This window comes from Melanaphis sacchari, unplaced genomic scaffold (assembly GCF_002803265.2).
Source record: "Melanaphis sacchari strain LSU unplaced genomic scaffold, SCAv2.0 Contig43_pilon_pilon, whole genome shotgun sequence".
Lineage (NCBI taxonomy): Eukaryota > Metazoa > Arthropoda > Insecta > Hemiptera > Aphididae > Melanaphis > Melanaphis sacchari.
The window spans coordinates 3,694,734-3,722,663 of NW_020271284.1; the positions used below are offsets into that span (position 1 = coordinate 3,694,734).

At 26.5% G+C, this 27,930-nt stretch overlaps 1 protein-coding gene and 1 non-coding gene across 2 annotated transcripts in view; one reads left to right on the forward strand and one right to left on the reverse strand.

Annotated features, from left to right (window-relative positions):
- Positions 1-228: 228 nt before the first annotated feature.
- Positions 229-27,930, forward strand: part of LOC112597778 (cGMP-dependent protein kinase, isozyme 2 forms cD4/T1/T3A/T3B) — a gene marked incomplete in the record, with an annotated part of 125,685 nt that continues 97,983 nt past the window's right edge. Inside the window, 1 exon segment of the mRNA XM_025343988.1 lies at positions 229-355. Within this exon segment, the coding sequence (XP_025199773.1) occupies positions 244-355 (112 nt within the window).
- On the reverse strand, positions 23,662-23,733 carry Trnac-gca. The gene has a single exon. It is a non-coding gene; the product is annotated as a tRNA-Cys (tRNA).

Consider the following 27,930-nt stretch of genomic DNA (forward strand, 5'->3'; position numbering starts at 1 on the left):
TAATTTATTTATTATGTTGACAAGCTGATTGAACTGTATTATAGTTGTATTTTAGTATATTAGTATATCTGTATATGTAGTATATTTTTGAACCCGAGTTATGCTTTTATATTATTAGTATTTCAAAAGTGTATCTAAATTACGAGTTATAACCATACATAACCTATAACCTTAAGAAGTGTTCTATTATGTTTCTAATAGTATAATTAATTTTAGGTTACAGGAATTAAATAATTCATCATAATGTTTGAGTGGGGGTCAAGGATCCTCGGATTTTCATCTGATGACCTTTGTACTACTCGACAACCGGGCAAAGGACTCTGGCTTTGCCGAATTGATTCAGATGAACAAATAAGTAAGTACTTGACTAATAATAATGTAATATGTAATTGTATTATTTATAAGCAAAATTATTTTTATTCATCTTTACATATTCGAACAAAATGATTAAAAAAAAATATTGAATTGACATATTATTGAATACAATGTTGATTTATAAAAATTGCAAATAGATAATAGTTAATGATCGGTGGACCATATAATCATAATAATAATTGTTGACTTTGTGAACATTATACGATGTAAGATATACAGTACCTACCTGTAAATATTTTTAAAATACATCACACGTCAGCTGTGTATCAATTAATGTACAAACAATGAACAATTTATGAAATTACGTTTACTGTTTAGTATGTCAGATGTACGTATATATTAAACAGAAAACAATTATTTGTACAAATAACAAATACGTATGGCAGTATGAAACAATAAATTGTAAGCATTAGACTATAGCAATAATAACACGCGGCGCCTGTCAATGTAATCACTTAAAGACAATTTTCGCAATTAACAAGTTAAACTGTAATATAAATTCATTGTTTGACTACCCAAACCATTAAATAGTACATATTATACACTATTATATTCGCTTGCGTTCGTCAGAGGATATAAAAAAATTACACAATTTATTTTTATCGTCGCTCCGTCGACGTTCTTACTATCGTGATTCGACATAACGACCTGCATGCTGCAGCTGTAAGTTGTAACATATCAAAGTGTAATATGCAGCATTAGAGCTATAATAACTTTAACGTATATGTTTTGGCGTCATGGTAATGATTAAAACTTTTAAGCCAATAATATATTTTTATCCGCGTATAGTTTATTAATAATATATACATTATACATTATACATGATATATTATAGTACATACTTATTATTATATTACGTACTAAATCCACATATGGCATTGATTGAAATAGGACAATAATAATAATATGCTTAAAATTAAATATAATTTTCAAATTTTGATGATTGATACCAATACATGTCTGTCCTAAATTCTGAACGAAGCGATGAATATATTGATTTTAAAATAATACATGTTTTTTTGTGTATGAGTACACAATAAGTTGTCGATAAAATGCTTTAATTTTTAATTTTGAGTAGAAAATTGAATCTAATTTGTACTTTTAAGATTTCAAAACTTAAAATTCTCAGTACTTTTTTTTATAATTTAAAAAACAAAAAAAAATAAATCAAGAAACAATGGGAATTTTTATGCTAAACTAGATTTTGATTAAATTGATTTATTTTATTATAATTAAAAAATGAATAACCACAAAATCTTAAAATTTTCAACAAGCGTATTTGTATTAACATTTTTATACAAATAACATAATATAATTTTCAAAATATGTTGATTTTTTTTTTTTTTTGAGCTATTCATAGACAATTTAAATTTTTGATTTTTTTTTAAAATATTGTTAAAATATTTATAAATGAGTAAAAATATTTGAAAACGTAATACAATGTTCTTAATAAGTGGTTTATTTCTAAATTAAAAAATATCGAAATTTTATAGTCACAATATTTATTTATAGCCAGCATTTAATTAGAATTTGACAAAATTTGTGAAAATCTCAGATAATAAAAATTATTTTATTGTTAGAAATACATAAAAAAAAAATTCTATTCATATTTAAGTTTCAAAATTATATGCAGGTTTCTTTATAAATTTCTCAACCTATATGAAAAAAATCTACCCGAAAGCCAAATTAATTTTTTATTATTATTTGAAGTTCAACATTTACCACATAGGAAATTAACCCGTATAATTAGTAATTATTACTAATTACTATATTTTCCAAAATCATTTTTGATATTTTTTTTGGATTTCAAAAAATAACAGAACAAATTTTAAAAGTTTACCAAATTATACATATAAACAATTTCATTATAATATGATCATTAAATTTATAACTTTTTTAAATTATTTTTGATATATTATAGGCGTGACATAATTTTTAATTTTAATTTTAGGTATTTTTATAATCGTTGATAAAACTTTATTGGTTGAGTAAAAATTCTTGTAACACAATACAAGATTCCATATAAGTTGTTCTTCTATCGGTAAAATAAATATTAAAAATACATTAAGATATATATATATTTTATTTTTTTTTGTTTTTGTCCATTTGAAATTAGAGCTTTAACGAAATTTATAAATATTTTAAATACCAAGAACAAACTATTTCGTAATTAGAAATACATAAAATCTTCTCATTATATACCAATGTAAATCGGAAATATTTTGAAAATTTAGTACAAGACTTTCATAAGTACAAGTTACTGATACCACAAAAGATACAAAATCTAAAAATTATATAAAGATGGTTATTTTTTATAGAAATGTTAGGCTTAGATTTAGATGAAATCACATATTCATCGATTAATAACGATGTATATAATATTATTATGAGTTTACTATACGCAAAAACATTTTTGATTTATTTTAATATGTAGTCTATATTATGAATATATTTTTATTTTTTTACGATATTTACAAAATATAAAATTATATTTCAAGATATAAAAAATAATTTTAAGATACCATATTTAAAAATAAATACTTTAATTTTGTATTATTATTGCAAATTAAAATCATAAACTTCTATTACTGACAAAACATAAGACTACAAATTATCATAAAATAAAATAAGAATTTTTCTTGAAGTTAAACATTGTATAATATAGGTTAGGTGAGATTAGATCATAATTTGCATTATATTGTTACTAGCAACGTTCACGGTAGAAAAATTATTCAATGTTTTGTACAGAATTAAGACATGGCTTAAGTTAAAAATAAGTGATAAAAACCTTGATGGGGTATGCATGATAGTGTTCATAAGGAAAACATTTTCCTAAAAAAAGTTGGATAAAAAAATTTAATTCATTGATATTGTTATAAATAAATTTGATATTAAAACAAAAACTTAAAACTTTTATTTCCATATTATGATTCTAATACTATGATATTTGTTAATTGACAATTGTTAAGTGATACCATATTAAAATAAATTAATAATCTTATTAGTTATTGTGTTCTCAAATGTATTATATAAATAACAAGTAGAACATTAAAATGTCTTGCATTCAACCTTCAATAGATTTTTTAAGGTAGTACCCTTTCTTTCTCGTTAGTTTTCAAGAAAAACCTACCTAGTACCTGTATGCTATAAATGGATTTTGAAACTTAGTTTAATTTCGTCATTTCCGTGAAAATTACTCTATGGGTGCCTTTATGACTTTGTAACCTTACAGTGAAAAACCATGAATAGATATTTTATCGTCGACAATGTGCAAGTAATTTGTCCAGGTTCACTGATTTATTATTATACTGAAATTATATTTATTGATTTGGAAAATTGCATTATTTTGGCCCATAAGTCCCCTATATTGGTTTATATACATATATATATATATTATTTTGGTTTCCATGACACGCGCACCCGCCGATTGTCGTCGTGGTTGCCTAAAATTTACATTTCCAAATTCAATTTCACCAGCGTGCAATGACTGTGTAAATTAAAACATTGTCACAATTATCCGACAGATATTGGATAGACAATGTTATTATGTTATTAAAAATTGTCGCGCCCGTCCATTTCTCCCCCGGGGCAGCGGGCTGTGGTATGAAACGTATCTGCATCGCACAAACCGCAATCGCACCAAGCTGACTAACTTTTTACAATCCGGAAAATTGGTTTCCCCGTCTGCAGCGACTGTATATATCACAATAATATGGCTGTTGCCGCAACGTTTGACTTAATCTGATTTATTTTCTCGTTATAAACGCGCGTGTGCATCGGACTCCAGTGCCATACCACTCAACTTTTGATGAACAACAACGTCTATATTCTTAGCACTTTATGGCCCCTGGCAGTGCCGGATACGCAAAATACGTAATTCAATTTTTTTTTGTATATTTTTAAAGTTTTTGTTTTTTCAAAAAAAAAAAAAAAAAAACAATACAAATTGTTACTATTCGGTTTTTCAGTTTTAAATTTAAAGTAATTTCTAACAAATGAATTTTAGTTTTGAAATATAAATGTATATTATAAAATATGATAAAATAATGGAAAAAAATTAAACACTACTGCAGTTTTATATTAATACAAAATTAAATGATGTGATTTGGCTGAATATAACATGAGGATTTTCACGTAAAAACAATTATTGAATACTATCATAAATTCATAACATATTTATAACCTAAATATGGATGTTGAAAAAATAATTATAAAAAAAAGTTAAATTAAATATTTATAATTTTTTTTTTTATTAAATATTTTCATCTTGATTTGATATTATGTTAATAAAATATTACTTCATAAAACATCAAAATATTAATTTATAAAAGGTATAGGTAGATGTTTCAATTTTTTTTACTCAGATAACATACTTCAGAGTAATAACATAATATATTTGAAATACATCACACAAAATATGGCCACGAGGGGGCTCATATAAGAATGAAATGGTTATCAAATTCTAGTGTATATGCGATTATTTTGCAACTTACGAGGATGTATTCGTATAAAATTGAAAAGGTCTATTTAGAAATTTATTGGAAGGGATTTCTAGACAGCCGTTATAGGAGTCAGTAGTCACGTACACTCGTCCCTGCCCCCGTAACCATACCTGGAAACCTTTATATCCCACTTATACGTATAATAAAAAACCTCCGAGCTCTAAAATGATTTCCTCCGTTTTTGCAGAACGAATTCTTCGAATTGTTTATCGATAAGTACGATTATATACCTTGTATATAAACAATATACGCACATACAAATATAGCATATAACATTTTCTAGAATCAAAAAGCAATATCTCAAGGCGAATACAACCAATTCCAAGTGGTAATAAACTTCACCTTCCTCTTTCGTTTAGGACAAGCGTATGTGGGGTTCACAATATTCGATCACTGCAAATATTGAGAAAAAATGATTGTTTATATATGAAATATATCGAAGTAAAAACAGATACTCCGTTATGCTTTTATAAAACTTGAATGTTCAATATACATAAAACAATTTTATTCATGAAAGTATGAAATATATTAAACCATAATCATTTGGGTGTTTTTAAAATCATATAATAATCCAATCCAAATATGTCATGTATTAAATATAATGTTTATTCGGGCAGAGGTATCTATGTAAATTGCCTATTTAAATTAATAATTAAAAAATTACTGACAAATTGTATTATTCATTTATGATTATTGTAAGAATTAATTCAAAAACAAACAGATGAATTCTAACCTATTTAATAAAATAGTTTTCCATTAAAATAGATGAGACTATAGTATTTAATTTTTATTAAAATTTCAACAAAAACACCAAACTAAAAGTAAGCTGCAGTATGTTATCAATTATTATATTTCTACTCCTGTAGTCTTGTGATTTACACACATGAATACTTATGCATAAATATAATTATCATTTATCACTATACTATTATAATATAAAAGTAGTTTATTGTGCCTTGTTATTTTCGGTACTATCTACATCATAAATAAATATAATTCGAAATTAACAAGTAATTTCGTACCTATGTTTGAAAACAATATTTATTAAAAAAATTTTTTATGCTGTTAAGGAATTATTTTACTTTTATTAAAAATAAATTATTCCGTATAGGTAATACGAAGTACGAAGTATACTGCAATAATTTGATATTAATAAAAAAATATTTGTTACGTACAAAACTTTCGATTAGTTCTTACCTTGACTGATGAATAACTTAGATTTGGTAAGTATATTATATTATATTATATTATAAACTAATATACCTCATAATTATTGATCTCAATTATTAAATATGTTAAATTATAGTACATATTTTAACCTATATATTAAATATTGAACAATTTACTTAAAAATACTATAGTCATCCTACGTCTGCCACCTACACATTTATTTATCATTATTTATTAAGTATGTCGTTTGAAAATATATGCATAATATATAGATTAAATCTCAACAATTTGAAAGAAAAAAATGTTTGACGGTTAATCAAAAAACTGAAGTTCAAACCAATTATATTATAACAACATGCCTGCAAAAAGTTTTAATATAAAACAAAAGAAGTCAATCAAAACAATAGAATACAATTAACAAAAACAAAAGTTGTACAGTATTGTAATTATAAATTCTACTTCGAGGATGTTTTAAGCGTGTAGATACCATATATGTAGTCGATAAACGACTGACTGAACGTGCAAAACCTTTAGAAGGACACTCAACCATTTAATTTTAATGACATCCATTTTTATTTTTCCATTGTCTTGGTATTGTTTCTTTCTACATATAAGTGTTTTATTTGAGCTGCTGATGGGTGAATTCAAAATAATTGTTTCAATAATTTACACGCTCGTCCGTATCACTAGGCATACTGGGCATGCATTTATAAAATTCAATAGGAATTTTCTACAATATTATTAAAATTAGTAAAATGTATTCAATCGAAAAACATAACTTATCGTGATATTCGGTGATAATTTTAAAAATTCTGTTATAATATGTCTTCGTACTAAAATAAAAATAGAAAAAAAGAAAATTTAATTATATTTTGATAATCATATAAAATAATGATCACATTCTACAACATAATATACAAAAAGCATAATTTAAATTATTAAATAATTTTATTTTATCATGTATTAAATATCAATGGCATTAACAAAAATAAGTTCGACACTATCATTATTTAATTTGTGCTTTAAAAGGGACGATCCGATAATTTTGAGTAGGCCGTACGCTTACACCCCTAACCGTCCCCTTAATAAATTTCGTGGGTTCGCTAACATAAATGTAGTTATACATAATAATATATTAATAAAACATGTATTATTATGTCATATAGTAATATTTTAACAAATTATCCAATGCGTTACGGGTATTCATATTATAATCAACTTTTTCCGTTTATCATTTTTTTTTTTTTTTTTAATTCATTCCTTTCATCAAAATATAAACATTTGTATTTTATGTAATTTACAATATATAATAAATGTGAAACAATTTTTTTTTTATAAAATATTGTTTGCGCATTTAACTCTTTACATTAAACAAGAGAAAATGCAAACTTTTCATATTTATGGCCAAACGATATAATTTCAGATGATATTTCTCAAATATCCATTGTCAGAATCTCGCATGTACTCTAAAATTCATAAGCGTTTCATACACGGTTGACTTGAATCCTATACGGTATCAAGTTACTCCATGGACTTTTTAGATATATTTTTTATTTTATAATCTTTCCGGGAAGAAATCATAAATAAATCATGTACATGCGTCATGTATGAAATCCCTCCAAGGGTGACCGACACAAAAGCGATTGGCCGGATCGGTTTACACACGCACACGCGCTAACCCTTAAGTAAGAAAAAACACTTTAGAATTTTATGGTCCGAAAGCAAGTGTCACGGCAGCTTGATGACATTGTTTCTGGTGCCACTTTGAAATACTATCGTATGTGGGAAAATGGACTTTCATGAGGAAGTTACGAAATACAAAGGAGATGTTTTAAAGATATTTTACCACATGAAAGCCAAATGCTTTTGTAAAGCAATATATTATTTTTAGTACGTTTTGTCTTACACTAAAACTACCCTCAAAACTAATCCTATTTCCACCTTTATCATAATAAAGTACTAAGCATGTTGATAGAATCGAAAAACGGTTTATATTAATAATTTTTTTGTACATTATCTATTCTTAATAGTTTATTTTTAATAAAATAATATTTATAAACCACGAAAATTAAATAATTTGTATATATATTATATTAAAATAATGTTTTTTAGTCTAAAAAAAAAATTAAAGTATTTTAATGGTTTTGTTAAAAAGTTGATGTGTTCATAACTGAAAACGAATTTTCCTAGTAAATAATTAGAATAATATTGTTGAAGACATCATTATACTTATACAGTGTACCTAACACTTGTATTTTTTCTACAAAGTATATCATAATTTAATATTTTTTCTATTAATTTCTTTTTAAGTAAACTTTTTTAAATGAAATACATCGAACAAAGGGTAAAAAATGTTAAGTGTTGAAAACTCATTAGCATGGTAAATAGATATTGTTTCCATTAAATAAAGTGCAATGTCACTTTAAATACTTTGAGATTAGATAGACATATAACGTTTATTTAGTATACACTATACAACGCGTGTTATGTACATAGTACCTGATGTATATATAGCATTATTTTAAACTGTCAAGTCAATAATATAGTTATTCAATTATAACTTCAGATACCTAGTATATTTTATGATATATATTATTAAAAATATTTATAATATATAATTTAAAATAAATTGAGCTTGCAATAACTTAACAAGTTATTTCATAATTGTTTTTGAATTTAAAAAATGTTAATTAACTTTTTTAAACATTCAATATATTGTGGTTTATGGTTAAAATATATCTTAATATTTTTAAATATTAACTACCTAATTTTTTTATCGTAAATCCATAACATAGAATTTATCGCAAAATTATAATATTGATACGGAAATTAGTATATTATGCATAGATTTATATAATCATAAGGAAATTTGTAAGTAGAAGAATTTACTAGTCAGCTTAGACCAACATTTTTTTCTGTTAAAATCACATAATTTAACTTACCACATACGTCATATATCTATATCTTTATTGGAAAAATCCGATGATAGTATTACATATTATATCCTATATATACCAATGTAGCATGTGATCTTTCATTTCCCCTCTATAAGAACAACTTCATTACAAAACCACAGACATCCCTCGACTTCAATAACGCACAGTTGATCGAATTTTTAACCCCTTTTCGCGATTATACATTACATTATTACCGCTATTATTATTGTTACATACACGTCTTTATTCATTACGGCTTTGACGACCCTCTACCCCCGGCGGGTTGTTGACAATAATTATTCGGACGGGTCGCCGCCAGCCATCTGTCGTCATATTATTATGTATAATACTGATACAGCACTGTACAAGTAACAGTAGCAGTAGTATTATAACAGTAAATACATAAGTTACCCACCACTCCTCAACGTTACACCACGGAGAGGATTTCAGGGAAAAATAGTTTAAAAAAAAAATATATGAAATAATAATAAAAATGAATCTAACCGTTTTGTTTACAACGTTTGGTCGCGTTATGTAAATATTTGAACCGCTTATATTTCCATCTTAAAAATATACACATTATAATACTGCTGAATCACCGACGCGGGTAATGAGACGGGCGCACAAGGGGAGACGCTTGTTCAAACGCCAATTTAATGGAGTAAGCGCATGGTGTATGTAAGGTATCTATATAATATATGTGATATACGAGGAGTATGACCGAGCACTGATATCTGAAGATATTATAATATATAGTTTGTTCCCTGTCAAGCACGGCGTAATCGGTATGTCAACATGCCAATAAACGAATGAGTTTAAAACAACTAGGTAGATGGGTAGGATATGTATACGGTATACACGCAATAAAGTGTACTATACGTCTGTACGACACACACATATAAAAAAAGTTCAAACCATAGGTATATTAATAATAGAATTTTATTCGTATAAATATTCAGATCAAACATTTTTACGAAAAAAGTGTATTTGAAATACTAAAGCGATACAATTATTTTAATATGTATGCGTATTAATATCGTACGTATAATCAGGAGCGTAACTAGGATTTAATAGACATATAGGAAGTCCGTAAAATCAAAATTTTAAATTATCTATAGAATAAATGCGTATTAAAAATAAATTCCAAAAGTTAAATATAAGCAATAAAAATTATATACAGAGTGCTTCACCAAGCATTCTCGTCCCTTTATTCTTCTTCAATAACATATATAGTTATTCAAAATATAATTTTTGAAATTTTTAAACATATTTAAAAACTATTAAAATTTAGTTACTTTTTAAAGAGTATCTTGTATGAAGCACAAACTTCTTGTTCTCAAACAAAAACCACCCTGTTCTAATGTAAATTTATAAACAGATATTTTTTTTCTGATCACTTTGTCAAAATCAAAATTTGATCGAGTATTTTTTAAGTTATTCAATTTTATATACTTACTTAGGATAATAGATTCATGTTTTAATTGCTTTTTATTTTACAAAACCACTTTTAGAGAGTTTTATCCCCTATATAAAGTTTCAATAACTGAAACAATTCTTATTCAAATTTTGAATTAGGTACCATAATATTTTTAAAAAAATTATCCAATAGAAAATTTATTGTAAAAAAGTGAGGTTTCCATGTGTAAAACAAAATTTTGTGTTGATAAGAGCGCAGTTTTGAATAACTACATTATTGACGAAAAAAGAGATGTCTATTCTTAGTGAATTAGTTTATATCGTTATTTAATAAATATAATATTATAAAACGTCAATGAAATAATAACAAAAATATTATATCATATACCGTGTAAATAATTAATATAAAATAAAACTGTTTATTAGTTTTCAATTTTAATTTTTCTTATTTAATAAAAATAAAAATAAGTGAGTATAATAATTAATAACTTACTTCAATATATTAATTCCATAATTAATTTTTATTAATTTTTATTCTAATAATAGCATCTCGGTACGTTGAATCCTAAATAAAAATGTAACCTCTATTTGTTGAAAATGTCAAATTTCTTTTTGTAAATATAAACCGTTATTTCAGATATTTTGAGTGAAAAGTACAGTTTAGTAACAAAATGTAAAATATATTAAAAATAGAAAAATAAATAATACAAAAATGCTATTTTTTTAAATTAGATATAACAAATATTTATACATAACTAAAGTGTATTTTATGTTGTGACTTATACAAAAATTAAACGATACCTTGAAGTTTAGATTGACTTAATAAAATATATGCACCTACTTTACTAAATATAATTTTCCTCATTATTTTTTTTAAGTCACATACCTATTAATAAATATTTTATTTTTTGAGCTTTTCAATAGTATTATATTTTGAAGTGGGTAATCATACAATACATAAAGTTTTAGACTATTTTCCGAGCAGTTAAATATATTTTTTTTTTTGTAAGATTATTGATAAATATTTTTTGAATAATATATAGTCTTGTAGAAAATACAAATGTTACTTATATTAGTTATATTTATCTACCCAAAGTTAGGTTATAATACTTGTAACGAAACACACTTAATATTTATTTATTTTTGTATTTTATACTTTTATAGTAACTATTTAGTTTTAATTTTAAACTTTGTCAGATAAAATTATTATAATGTATAATTTACATTTTATTCGGTAACCTGTACCGTACATGTATGCGTAGTAAATTCAATGGCATCTACGTATGTCCTATATAAATAACTAATTTATTATTAATCCCGTAAAAGTTCGAAATATGATGTAGTAAGAATTACGTGCTATGCCTCTTCTTATTCTTCTGTATGTTTCGCAATAATAACACTTTTTTTCGAACGAAATTTCAGATCTCTCCCTGTCTGTGCGTATTAGGCTAATACTGTATAATATGACTTGTCACCGAAAATCTATTGTGATATACTTTGGGGCTGATTGGCGTCGGCAATATTTAATCCAGAAAATGATTACTTGGATTTGACCGAAGTTTTATCGTTACTAATTGGATTGGTTCGTGAGCGTCAAAAGGAGATGGTAGTAACCACATCTTCACACTCTATCATCCCCTGTTCATCGAGTGCGTCTCACGTGTGCAGCACTCTCGTCAGATTTATACTAACAGACGGTGGGGTAGTGTTGGCAGTCCAAGAATAAACCCGATTACGTTGTCATCACGACGGCTTAAGCGAAGCCAAAAACACATAACGATATTATGGGGACGACGAAGGTGTAAGGCTGGGTGAATACGGCTATAAAGGAGGGAGGAGAAAGGTTTTCCGCGCGCGGTGGCATAACGCACTTATACCAGCCAATCAGCGTGGCGGACACCCTATGCATGTGTGTACGAGCGCTTTGAAGGGGCAGAGGGTCATAACAAAATTCTATAAGTCACAATTCTCGGCAATCACTGACTTAAGGTGGATAACAACATTACCGTTCGGGATTGTTGGTGAACAAAATGAAAAAGCACTGCCACATAATAATTGATATATGGGTTTCTCGACTTTATTTTTTCCTTTTCAATTTACCACAAAAATAGTTAATGTGTAATATTGTTATAACAGACGTTGTGTAAATACGTTCGTTTAGAATTATACGCAGGTCAGGTTACGCATTTATACTACGTTAAATCTACTTATATGTATGTATATATATATTTATATAATGTGTTTAATAAGTAGAAAAATATGTTGCATTTTATTTGAAACAATGCATACAATGTGTAAATCTACAGCCTACCTCTGTTCTTATCATATAGTAGTAAGCTAAAGTAAGATTAATACAATTTTATCGTATTTATATGAATAAAAAAAAGTGTCCTATGAATATTCATTAATTTAAAGTGAAATGTTAGTAATGAAAAATAAACTACCCGTTTTGTCACTTTAAGTTAGTGTATTAAAGTGAAGACAGCTCCAGTGTTTACTATACACATTATATGCATTCAATAAGCGTAAAACGTTCTTTTTTTATATAAACAATAGTAATTCAAAAATATAGGTACCTGCATTATTTTAAATTATATTATTTCAGTAGAAAGGATAATAAATATCTCGACTATCATTTAAATATTAATAAATAAATAGGTTGAAAGTATTTAATTTATGTGTATATTAATCAAACTAAATGCATTCACTTATTAAAATTACATTATTCATTGTTATGTTTACATGATATCCTCCATACAAACCTAGTATGAAAAAAACATCTTTTTTCCTAAGAATCATAAATCAAATTTTTTTATAAATATTTTAAGTTTAAAATTATAAAAAAATATATTGATTTCATAAATTACAAGTTACATTAAATTATTTTAATGATACAATTTCAAATTTTGGAAAAGCAAAAACATTATCTGTTTTAAAGTAATTATGTAGCAAATTTAAAATTATATATAATAATTATTAGTCTATATATGTAACTGCGGAGAGTGTAAAGAAAACTAATTAAAAGAAAAAAAAAATTATTTTAGTCTGCAATAAGTGATTATATGATTAAAATCCATTTTATACCTATTTCCTGAACGTAATAAATACTTATTTCTTCTAAAACAATACTAATAACTTGTAGAAAATTAATTAAAATGTAATGACTTATAAATTTTAAAGATTTAGCTTAAATAAAAAAGAGTAAATCATTATTTTTCATGTATATAGGTGCATTTTATTATTAGAAAATAACAATAGACAATTTATAAAAATAATTAACTCAAAATTCATATTTTAAAAACTTCAATTGGACAATTACGTAAAAATAATATTTATTTTCTATTTATTTAACGACAAAATTTCTGAACAAATAAAAAGTATATTGTTACACAGTTCATTGGTTTTCGGAAACACCAAGGATACAAATTTTAAATTCAAATCAACATAAAACCAATTGGTTCGCTATACTCGTAAATCCAATATAATATAGATTCCCTTTTCAAATACATTTCTTTCACCACCGACATCATCATTGTTTTACAGCTCGGCAGGGTGGCTATTACCAAGTGTTTTGTTGGTCTATACACGCATTGTATTTGTCATGTCGGCCGTGTAAATGGCTTACTTTTCGGAGAACACGGCACACCAAACAAAACTAACCCCTGGGGATATTGTACACCCGAAGTGGTCTCATATATAGTATACAATGTATGTATAGAAGCTATTATAATATAAGCGTCAAACCGGAAAATAACATACACACAGACTTTAATTGACTTAAACAACAGTAGGTAGGTAGTAAAAATGACAATGCGTTGAAAACCAAGTTATACAAACTTCATTGATACAGAAGTACAGAATAAATATACAAATAATATTTAACTTGCATTATGCGCATATATACTAAATTATTGAGCTTCAAATATATTATGAAATAAAATTATTTTAAGATTAATATAATTCGTTACACGCAATGGAGTGGTATCTAGGAAAGCTCCAGTGTTTTGTAAACATATCATACACAAGAGTAACAATAATTTTTATTTATGTAAAGGTATTGTTGCAAACGTATAAAAATGTTATATCTCATATACTCATGATATCAGCTAGTATACCAAATTTGTTAAGGATGCTAATAAAACATCCTCTATACAACAGATTATTATTAGCTCCCCCGAAGCAAAATGTTGGTTATGTCACTACCCTAAATACGTATATTATAACAAAGGTTAGGAATGTAATGCACTAAAAAAACCCAAAAGTGGTTTTATGCTCTTAAAATTTAAAATGATGCACCTATAAAATACACTTAAATATTTCCATTTTAAATAAGTTTTGAAGCAAAAAATATTTTCATTAAATTTAAAAATTGATTGACTTCAATTCCACGAACTTCTTGTAAATTACTCGGACTTAAAAATAGTTAAAATATAGGATAAGTAATACGAAAATTCAAAATATAATTGACCAATTGTAATTATGATTGATTTAAATTTGTACATGGTAAAAAGTGTTGAGTGCGAGTTCGGTACGAATTCGAAAAAAATATTTTAAAATTCAGTTTAAGTTCAATTCGATTTTAAAAAACAGAGCTCGATCCATCACTAATACAAGTAATTAATTTATTAAAAACTAATTAAGAATTATATTCAAACTATACATATTATAAATATATTTGATTTGTTTATACTACATATTTGATTTATACATTATACTAAATGTATTTTTATAATATTAACATTATATACCACTATAAAGTATAAATACGTATACCTTCTAAATAACAAACACTGCAATTTCAATATTATATAAGTTTTAAAAAAAGTTTATATTTGATTCGAAGTTGATGAATATCACGAATCTTGAGTGTAAAATAAGAAAAGTTTAGAAGTAATTTGAAATAAAACATATAGTAGGTATGTAATGTAATAAACAAATATTATTTTTTACTTTAATATAGTATTATATAAATTATGTATAATCGATAAACAAAAATAAAAAGTAAGATGTTATTTATTTTAAATATTGTGAGTTAAAATGTATTAAATATAGTTGTTTTGAAAAGAACATTCAAAATACAGACATTTATATTGCGAGTATAAGCACTAAATATACGAATAACTTATAAATATACAATATAAATGCGTAAGTTGTATATATATTTATATATATAAACTTGCGTTTTATATTCATATGATATAGTTTTATGCCACTGGATTTGATTGATATAACCGTTTTACCCTAAAACATTTAGTTGAACAATTTTTACGGAAAACTGAATTGGTAAAAAGTACCGTCTACCTACCTATAATATATATTTTTTAGCCTTTTCAAATTCAATTTCAAGCGGCGTACATTTAAGTGTATAATATTCTTTTGGGCGAAACGAATACGATCGCGACGGTCCCAAAGGTCCCGTAAATGGCGATGTATAGCGGTGCTGTCGTGATCCTGACACCGACATTAGTTACCACCGCCTTTAATGCTCCTCGGGCTTATATTCCTCCTATCTGCCATCGTATACCTCACGCCCTGCAGGGATAGTCATAAACTTGGTAACCTAGCCTTGCGTTGCTACACTCTTATATGCAAATCCGAATTTGTCCCTCAACCTCCTGGCTAGAGGTGGGTCATCTTAAATCGCATTACGATTCTTTATGGTAAAATTATGCACTTCCTTATTATTCTCGCAGCAATGCGTATGTAAATGATTGGACCATTTAAACGAATATTATTTTTTGCTTACTATTTATCTATATTACCAAACTATTTACCAATAAACGTGGGACACGTGTATTTTGTTAGAAGAAAACTTACAAATATCAAAATATACAACATGTAGTTTATATAAAATGAGTACCAATTAAATTATGTGCAATGACCAACATTTTATTAAAATGATTCTTAAATTAATTATTGATGTCATTTTATGGATTTCAATATTTCATATAGCCAGGTATATAATTAGATTAAAAAGGAACTGAATATTTTAAATATGATGTATCAATATTTTGGATGGATTAATTTGTAATAATTTCATTATTTATATAACATTAAATAAATTGTTTTAAAAAAGGAATTACATTCTTTCGAATTAAATTTTAATTAACTTAGAAATATTTAATACATATATATATATATATATTTTTTACATAATTTCATTTTTATGGATATAAATAAGAAACATAACATACGGGCAAAAATCTCATCAAAAACTTTTCTTTGATATACCAATAAATACAGTGACATAAATACTCATAAAAACAATTACTGAAGTACACGATTATCTCACATGCGTATTATAAATATTTGACATCATTGTTGTGGTACAAAGAAAATTTTGCCATCAACGCAGTAATTTACGTAAACAATTTATTAAACTACATAGAATTATTTAAAAAGTTAAAGTTGTTTGTCTAAATGTAGTCTCATTTTACAAATGATTAATAAACAAATATAAATGACAAATAAATAACAATTACTCATAAATTATGTATTTAAAACAAAATATTGTTAAATGTTGCTCAAAAAGAGTCAAAATATTTTAAAAGTTACACTTTGTATGGGAAATTATAAAATAAACACTTGGTTCTCATTATTCTTTAATGTTTTGTTTTTTACTCAATTATTTAAAAATTAACTGGAAATATTTCTGATCCTCCAACTAGATCCAGTTTTTTACCAGAAACCACTCCCTAAATCGAAAATAGAACCAATATTATTGCCCCAATAAGTGATGACAAACAAAAAATAACATCATTGAAAATCAAAATATTCGTAGTTCCATTCACTATCTATCTAAACTATGCTTTTAAATATATATATAAGTACTTTTTACTTTTTATAGGAAATGTTATTATCATGAATAAATATTTTTAATTTTTATTTATTTATTTATTAAAATACTTGTTATATGTACTACGTCGTTTAAAGCTTTCATATTTTAAATTATATGAATACCTTATTTTAATTGAATTTTATTAACCTACTGTTCATTTTTTTGAAATTATTTCAATTAAAATTGTATATGAATTATTATGCTTCAACATACTAATTACTAATGATAAGTTGAATGGTTACATTTAAAATATTTATACTTTACTCTGTTGTCTTGATAAAATTTCTGTTAAATTTATTAAAATATTCATAAGTCATAACTTACTTAAAAATTTTAATTTAAAATGTAGCCTAGGGGAGAAGACTAAATAATATTTTTTTTTAAAATCTGTTAATAGATCAATTATTCATGTGGTTACTGATAAAGATGCCTGCTGAAATATAAATTGTCGAGATGAGTAAAATCAAAAATACATAAATTAAATTTTTGTTTTATAAATGATAAATAAATGATATTAATTAAAATAACGAGGGAGGCGTAGACTGCGTTTAAACTTTTAGTTATTCCCTTCTACCTTACAAATAGATCTAGGAATACTACTGAGTTATATCTTGTTATTTGTTATATTATGGATGAAGAGTATACACTGTAAATCATAATATTTGGCAATTTAATTAAACCATAAGTAAAAGAAACTAATAAAAAGAAGTATACACTCTGCAATTTACAAACATGCTAGCTTCCTGGTTTCAATACGTAATTTAACAGTCTATAATAGAAGATATATAACCATAATTAATAACAATAATTTCGAAGGTCGAACAAAATATTTAAAATATAAATGTTAATACCCAATGGCTAATAATAAAAATTACAATATGTACACAAGATATATATATGGTTTATATTCTAGAAAAATCAGGACACTATACTAAATAAAATTTAAAATATCAAGATTCAGAACTGTAGATCCAACTCTTAAACGAAATGAAAAAATAATTATATATCGTTTGAAAATCGAACTCTTGAGAGTCAATAGACTTACTCACAGATTTCTCGTGACTTAAGGGACAAAATCCTGTATGCAAAGCATATGGTATTACGCTCATAATGAAACACCTATTATACCTAAACGAAATGTCAACGATATGAACAGGATAGACTGAACTTCAACATGAAAAAAAACCTCAACTTTATATTTGGCCTTAATCTTGAACAAAACAAGAAAATTTTCAATTTTTTAATATCAACCAATATGATTAACAAAATATATTTTAATTATAATTACAATGAAACATTTTGCAAATAATTTAATTAATTTTAACTAGTGTTTGATTAACTGTAACTGATGGTATTTTCTGCTGAGTTAGTCTAATATTAAAATAAAATAATAATAATATTTTATAAGTTTATATAACTTAAACGTCTAAAATACATTATCAAAATAGATTAAGCTAGAATCGATATTAAATACAAATGTTGTTACTCTGATGATATTAACGTATGGTATATGAATCAATGAGAGCATTAAACTTATTATGCAACGATGATGAGTCTAAATTTAAATAACATTTAACTAAACATAAACCAAATCAAGAGTGAGAGTATACGTGGGTTAGTATGATGTAATAAATAGCCAATAATCTCGATTAACGTCCAATGTTCACCAACTTATCTGTTAAGACGCATACATATACGTTTTCATTTTTACTTAAAGTTGTATATGTACTATATTTATTTTAATATAATGATTAGTTTACTACATATTAGATATTACTAAATTACATAATTAAATTATATCATAAAATTACCTTTACAACGTTAAATGTTTACTCTATAAATTGCCTTTTTTTAGCAATATTGTAATGAAATATTCCCTTGCGTTAATATATATGATATTAAAACAGAAAACAGAACTTTAGAAGAGCTTTATTTAATATCAAAGAGATATTTTTTGTTTTCTTAGCAGTAGACAGAAAAATAATAATACTTTATTTATTAGTGATTACCTACTCATTTATACCTACCTAGCTACCACTAGCTTTAACTTTTAAGTTAAAAATATAGTGAAATAACGTTAGAAAGAATCTGGTATACATATACAACATTATACATTTATACGTATAACGTATGTAATATAATATGGTATCAATGGCGTATTTAGGTTTTTGTCATGGGGGGGGGATATGACTTAATAAATAAAGATACCAATGAGAATATTGTACAATATATTATAATATTTTAATTTTTGCAAATTTAATCAATTATTGATAAAAAAAAAAATAATAATACATTTTTAATAATATGATGACTTTAATTATTTGTGTGTATACAGCCTTTGGGAGAGGGGGATTTATCCCCTTGATCCCTCCCCCCCGTAAATACTCCACTGTATGGTATGTTAATAATGATGACGATAACCATGTAATCATGCAAACAACAAAAGTTGTGACATGTGGATAAATACAATATTTAATATAAAATAATTCTATACATAGGTACTTATAATACAAACGATGGATTCAAGATATTTGAAGATAAAAAGGTTATATAATGTTGCAAAATTACTTTTAACGAAAATAAGGACTGAGAGATATCAGTACAAGACATAAGTTATACATATTCCATGGTTTTTTTTCTATGAAAAACTGCAAATGAACACAGAGAGTGCCTGCTACATAAATTGAATAAATTTAATTAAAAACATTTTTAATATTTATCAAATTAAGTGATGATTAGTTTTTAAAATTTTGAAAACTGCAGGTATACTAAGACATTTTATCATTGCCACAGTAGCAGACTACTATCCTGGCTCGTTTTCATATGATATACAAATTACAAACAAACAAATCGAACAAGCTAGTACCGCGTGTTCAGAATTCAGAACAATATTTCTACTTAATACGTAGTGAAACTTTGAATCATTTACCAAAATTTACTTCACTACATTGTTTAAATTACTTACATCGAACCAACGGGTAAGGTGTAAAATAAAAAAGTTTTGCAAACACTGTACAAAACCGTTTTATAATAGTTATATAATAACTGTTTATAAGGAGTTCAATATAGCCAATTTTCTGTGTTTGCACGCGGGTCGTGTAAATATGTGTGAAATAAGTGATCAGTGATCACTGATCATAGTGTCAGTGACATGTGCGAAATATAGCGGAGGGCTACCGCACGTCCACGCACATGTCAACAAAAAAGATTATAAGAATATTCATGATTGTTATTTTATTTTTTCGATAAAAAAATATCAATATTTCGTGACGATCGCATTAACTGATCTCCCCCCCCCCGCCTTCCACCAGCTATTGATCCGATAAATTTTTTCTGAAAACACGTTTTGAACTCTTCGTGAAATTTACTTGAAAACGACCGCGGGATCGAATCTCGTCAAACGACTCGACGCCACCATATTATTGACTGCGGAGTGTATACTGACACGCGGTGCGTGTACCTATAATACATAAACAAGGATTCAAGCGCGATCGCGCGGGTTCTATGATGTATTGCATAAAATAATAATATTTATACGGTATAAACGGCGGCGGCGGCAGGGTTGAGCGGCGTGCCGCCGAGGGTGGTCCCCGTAGCGTCGCCGTCGTCGTCGTCGACACAATACGCGCAGTACCGTCATATAATAATAATAATATATAGGTACGCCACGCAAATTCACGCACCGCCGCCACCCCCCCGTTCGACGCTTACGACGTTTAGTCGTAGATTATCGTATAATATATATATATAATATATGTATTGTATATATATTACGCGCGTTTCCTGCGATCGCGCGCGCGTACCACGATATATTATTTTAATATTATATTGTATGTGGGCCAACACGTGCCCACTCGTTGACGGCGTACTCGCCGGCACTTCCGCAGCAGACCTCCGCCGACGTTTTTTCAGGGGGTGCCTGCACCGCGGCGACGCGTTAAGGGTTTGCGACGCGCGCGCATTACTCTTACCGCCGCCGTACCGTTATTATAATATTGTATTGTGCGCGCACAGAGACCACCTCTGCGCCGGCCGTATTGTTTGTTTATTATTGTGAGATGATTCTTCCGCGATACGATCGAACGGCGGCCGTGATTATACGCCGTACGATATTAATATTATACCCGACGAACCGTGCGCGCCACAATGCCGGCTCGGCGACACGCGAGTCGTCGTTGTATACCGCGGTAGAAGTTTTTTGCTAGACAAAACACGTTGTGCAGCGTGCACCGCCGCCCACGCGAGCACCGCACACGGTGTCGATGATCACGTATATCGTTATGGGGAGGGTAAGGGGCCTCCGGAATTTTTCGTAGAGTGTTGCAGGTTTTTCGCGCGGGCTTCGTATGTGCGCGCCTATATCCTGTACGATACAATATCATATTGTGTAACCGCGCTTTTAATAATATTGCGGTAAGACGTACACCTCTACTGCGAGGTTGCGTCGATTTGCCAACCGTGCTCAAACCGTAACAGAACGTATAGATATTAGATATATCCGCCGCGAGGTGCAGGTTAGCATATTTGGTGTACTTCATACGAACGCCGTGTTGTACCCACTAATACCTAGGTACCATTATTATTTGATTATTACCGTTCGACAACAAAACGCTGGTAAAAAAAAAAAAAATTTAATTTAATTTACGGTTTTTAAAAATACATTATACAATGCTATAAACGCTGTATAATAAAAGCATCGTATTAAAGTATTAAAATATTTAAAACAAACTAAAAATAATATGCGTAGGTATTAAGTAATTCGACGAAAATCACTAAGAAAAATATAATAACAAATTAATGTGCAAATTTAAATGAACGCGATTTGTTAATTCCCGCCGTAGCTGTTATTATAATTATTGTTATAAACCAGATATTTTAATCACTTGACATTTAATAGGACTTAACGTAATTATTTTGTAAGAAAATATGATAAAAATGATTTCGTTGATTTAACCAATGACAGTTATTTAAAATCAACTCCACTGCCATATTAAATGTACTAAATCTGTACAACTGACAATCTGTTGGGGAAAAAAAAATCAGACATTTACTTATGTTTTAAACATAATTTATATAAGATAACTGTTACAAAAATATAGTTAGAATAATATTTACGCTTACTATACGTGTTTCAAGATTTAAATTTATAAAAGCATCAATATTAATGTTTGTACTCTGTACACAATTACAAGGCCGACTATAATATAATGTACCATCTAAATTACAATTATTCAAGATTCGTAGTTTTGCTGACTAACACAACAATATGTTTCAATTATTTAGATGGGATTTAATTTAACGTATATATGTGTAAAGATATAATATATACGAGTACAAAAAAGTTTACTGTACACAAAAACCTTCTAGTGTATATTATTTTTATTTGTAAATATGATTATATCACTATAACAGCTTAAATACATTTCAAGATAACTAGAAACACTTATAACCATTTACATTAAAAAAAACTAATTGCTTGTAGTTACAATTTATTTTTAAATATACATAGTAAATTTTATTTTTTAGTATTTTTATAGGTGTTTAAATTAACAGTATAAAATCCATCGAGTTAAAACGATTTTAAGTTAAGATTTATTCACTATAGATATGACAACAAGGTGAGTTACTTAAAACGCCAACGCTGTCCTATTTTGAAAATATTAGCACTTATTGTTTTTATTATGCATACGTGACACTCACGAAAACTTACATTAATAATTTCTATTATAAATAAAATATACATAAATGTAATACCTAGGCATGCATTGTACATCAATACATATTATGTATTTATACTTAAAAACTTAAAACCTTTAAAATACGAAATAACATTGTACAGTAAAAATGTGTCGATCGTTTGAAATTAATATTATAATATAGTTGCCAAGGATAGAAATTAATTGACTATTAATTGTATTTTAATAATTTCCTATATTATGATTAGTAGATGCATAAGGCAAAAACTCAATTTAACTAATTTTAAAATATTATGTAAAAAAAGCGTATTCATAAAAATAAATGTGATTTGTAAAATAATATATTATTTATAACTATTCATACTATTTTTTTTTTATAGTAAATAAAAATTATACTAAAACTATATAGATACAATATGTATGAAGGAATTAATTTTCATTATAATTAGTTGCGCTATCTAGTATCACTCCAAGTGGTTATTATGATTCTCCGCTAGAACGCGCGCGATATTACGTATTTAAGTTATCTTTAATGCAATAATATTTTAGTTAAAATACGAAAGAAATATGTATACATATGTTTAGTAGTTATTTATAAATTATATTGTATGATAATACAAACATTTTTTTTTGAGATCATCTTTACCTTACTGTTTACATAATAAATATAATCATAAGTGAAATATTTGAAATATTTATTTTTATATGAAAAAAACTGCAAAATTTCAAGGGGGCACCCGGGTTTGAACCGGGGACCTCTCGATCTGCAGTCGAATGCTCTACCACTGAGCTATACCCCCACGATGACTTAATGCCGATAAGTGGCATATTTAACTGTGTTTGAATAAATTGTAAATTATGTGAATTGTATATTATTTTATAATAAGCAACATCTAGTAATACATTAAAGTGAATAATCAAAAAATTAAAAATATTTAGTGTTTATCAAAATCTATTTAATGTTCATGATATTATTTTAAAAACATACACCACTATATTATTACAGAAGAAAGTCTTGAAAGAAGAAATGTGTAGGTACGTGTACCTACCTACCAAATAATTAAGTACCTATACAACCAATGAGTAGGTAGGTATGTTGTTAATAGTTGACACAGTTACGGTGCTAGGGACGGGACAGATAGGGCCATGGCCCTACCATTGACCTAACATTAGACATACTAATATTCTCATTTTTCATAAGCAGAAAATGTGTTTGTATTTTATAGTTCACTGTACAGTCTGTATGTAATTTAGATTAATATACTTCTATATATTATAATATTATGTAATTTTTAAAAATTATAAAATATTGTTTTTCAAATTACATATTTTTTATATATATTTTATAATTTTTTGCTTAAATCTCATTTTTGTGGCCCTACCTTATAATTGTTTGCCTCACATTGGTCCTATTTAGAAAAAAATCCTGGCGCCGCCACTGAGCTGACATCATGCAAATTTCAAATTAACAAGTCATTTACTTATACGTCTATGAGGGATGGCGCGGAATTGCGAAAAGTCCATTTTCATCAACATAATATACAATCTGAAAATAATATTAAAAATCCGGAGTACTTGCCGTGCTGTATATGTAGTTGACTATAGGTAGGTACCTCAAAATTGTGTACCTAGGTCACAATAACACTATGACGAACTATGATCCATTTGTTAACATTTAATTCGATGATAAATTATTAAGTATGAAAAACGATTCTAAGCATAGAGAGAAGAGATAGTGCTTGTACCGAACTTTGTCAATCTCCATTCCTAAAGTTATTTTAGACATTTTAAGTTATTTAAAGATACGTATTTTTACTATTATATTATTCATATTAACGCAGGTATATATATACACTTAGTGATAACACATTAATGTAGGGTTGCCATTTATAAAAAATGACAAGCCGAGACACTATTATACCCCCCTTCCAAACACATTTGTTGGAATTTTTTTTCGGAGCCGTAATGTAAATTAGTTATAAATGGTATAATGGCATGAAAATAAAAATTCTTAAATGTCACTATGAAACACTAAATTATTGTCCTCGGCCATCTCCGAAATTTCCGATATTTATTTATTTTTAGTTATTCGCGAATGACAACAATTATTATTCGGGACTAATTTTAGGAAGTCGGTACATACTACATACCCACGTTACAGCTTGGAGTTGAAAAATATCGAGACATTCGAGACAATGTAGTAAACACTAAAAACCAAAAGTATCCTGGCGGAATCGAAACAAATGGCAACCCTACATTAGTGCCTACTCTATTTAATGTATTATTATTTACTATCTAGCTTCTAAAAAATACATTCAATATTAAATGCATTGTCATAATAATATGTGCTTGTTTTTACACTTGCAGTTCATAGTTCATTGAGACAGTACCTAAAATAAAAATGCCTTGTGAGAAAAGTTATATTACATAGGTACTATATACAATGGAAGTAGCATCCGCTATCCGAGTATCATCTTTAACTTCACAGGGTATATAAATTGAGATTTTCAAAAAAAAATGTTTACAGATATTTTATAATATGTATACCTATAGGTATACATCAAGCCAGTGAAAATGTAAATTTAGTTTTGAAATTCATACGACAATCCTTCCCCCGTAAAATAACACAAAATTAAAAATACATGGAAACAGATAGCAAGTTTCAATAGTTCCCCCACCGATTTTAAAAATTAAGTTTTTGTACATTTTTTTTTTACATATAAAAAAAACGATATTCTCATGAAAATACGAGTATAGTTTAAAATTTCTTATGTATCACTACATATTGTATTTTAAATTAAAAAAATGTTGGAGGGGGATACCTGATTATTTTGACTAAATACTTTTCGTCCTTTTGTTCAATCACCCCCAATGAAAAATGAATATTAAAGTCAATATTCTTGTATAGAAAATTGGTTAGCCAAGTCATTAGTAATAGAACATTAGTAAAGTTTATTATTACATATTTATACACAGTTTATCACAGCTACCTATCTAAATTTTTTTTTTTATTTTATTAGCTTCCAACATTTCTAATTATTACAGATCTAAAATTGAAATGATACACATTTTAAATTGTGCTGTTTCAATATATCTAGTTTGTTACATTATTGCTTATCAATTTAATATTTATTATTTACCAACTGATAATAATTATCATATCGTATATTTTATTTTAATTTGTATCTTTATGCGTTTAATTATTTGTCTGTTGTTTATCAGTAGCGTAAATCCAAATTTTACTAGACAGAGTAAAATTTTTTCCGGCTCTTTTACAGATAATTAATGACTGTTACTAGCCATGATAGTTGCTTTTGGTATTCTTTATTTAAATATCTGATTTCATCTTAAAATGCTTATAAAACAAATTGTGCTTATAAAATATATTTTGTTACTCTTCCTCCAACTACTGAAATACTAAATACCAACCAGATTCACGTTCCGACTAGAAAAGAACACAAAACGAAAAAACCTATATAATTGTAAAATCAATACATTCAAAACTCAAATTAGAATTTAAAAGTTACAACTTTTTTCTTGTTTGCAACGACATTGAATCATGAACATGTTTTTGAATTGTCTCAATTATAGAAGATTTTATAAAAAAAACTCAAATTTAATTTAATACATTTAGTTCACCACATTTATTAAGCAGCACCTACTGATTAAAAGTTATCAAAACAAATTTTAATAACCATAATAAGTTTCAATAGTATAGGTGTCCGATTTTATTTATAAAATAAAAAATAAATAACAGATGTATTATACCATACCTACTTTTATTTATTCTATATTGTTTCAAATAATTGTACAAAATAAGTGATCAATTGTTAAGGCTTTTTGTCTAATTCAGTAGGTTATTGCATAATTTTATTATTAATAATGACTGAGATTAATGAATTATTTGAAAATAATTAGAATATTGTTTTAAATTTCTAGTATTTGTGTTTAAACACTTTCGACACAACGTATTTAAATATGTATTCTAATTAATTTTTTATAACCAATATATATATCTTTTTACAACACTATAGTTAGAAATAGAAATATACCTGTTTTTTTTTTTTTGCTTAATCAATATAATTTTTTGTATATAATATTATAATGATTCGTTTACAAATGCATCCATTGCATCCTAATCAATAATAAGTTACACTCAAAAACTACTATAGAGTAAATAAAGTTTACCATTTAATAATTATATATAGCTTTTTTTTAAATCTATAAATGTTATCTACAAAACATGTTGTTAATGCTTATAACATGGAATATTTTTCTTAAAATATTTTAGTATAGCATACAACTATCAATAGTATTTTTTGTTGTAATAATAATTCGCTTATAACTAGAAATAATGTAGTATTATATTTTGAGGAGTTACAAAATAAAAAGCAAAGTAAAAAAATCCTAACAATTAATATAATTCCCACTCTTGTGTGGTTGTATAAATTAATTTTTAAGTTATAATTATTATTAAATATTAGATTAATATGTGGAACATACTAAAATCAGTCTTATATCTATGTAATTAATAATTTTATTTTTAAGTTAAATAATAATTTATTTTTATGAATTAAAAACAGTTTATAGAATATATGTAATGATGAATATTAATATCAATTAGTATTCATTATTATAAAAAACGTATAATACTCATTTTATCATGAATATTTATCAACTACATCCAAGCAATAAAAAGTATTATATTACAAGTGGCCTAGTTAGATTGTAAAAAATGATTATATGAGTAGACTCTTCTATTATCGCATAGTTTGTTATTACTTTATTATTTTATTTTATAAAAATAGACATTTTTCTTACTATCATGTAGTCAAAAAAAAATAATTTTGTTTATTCTGAGTTTTAATTCATATTTCAGTTTTTTTTTTTTTACATAGATCCGAGATGTGACGTAAATATTACATTTATATCTATTTCAATCATTAAAATATATTTATTATGGCAATCGTTCGAAATTATATTTTTTGGCGTCTTGT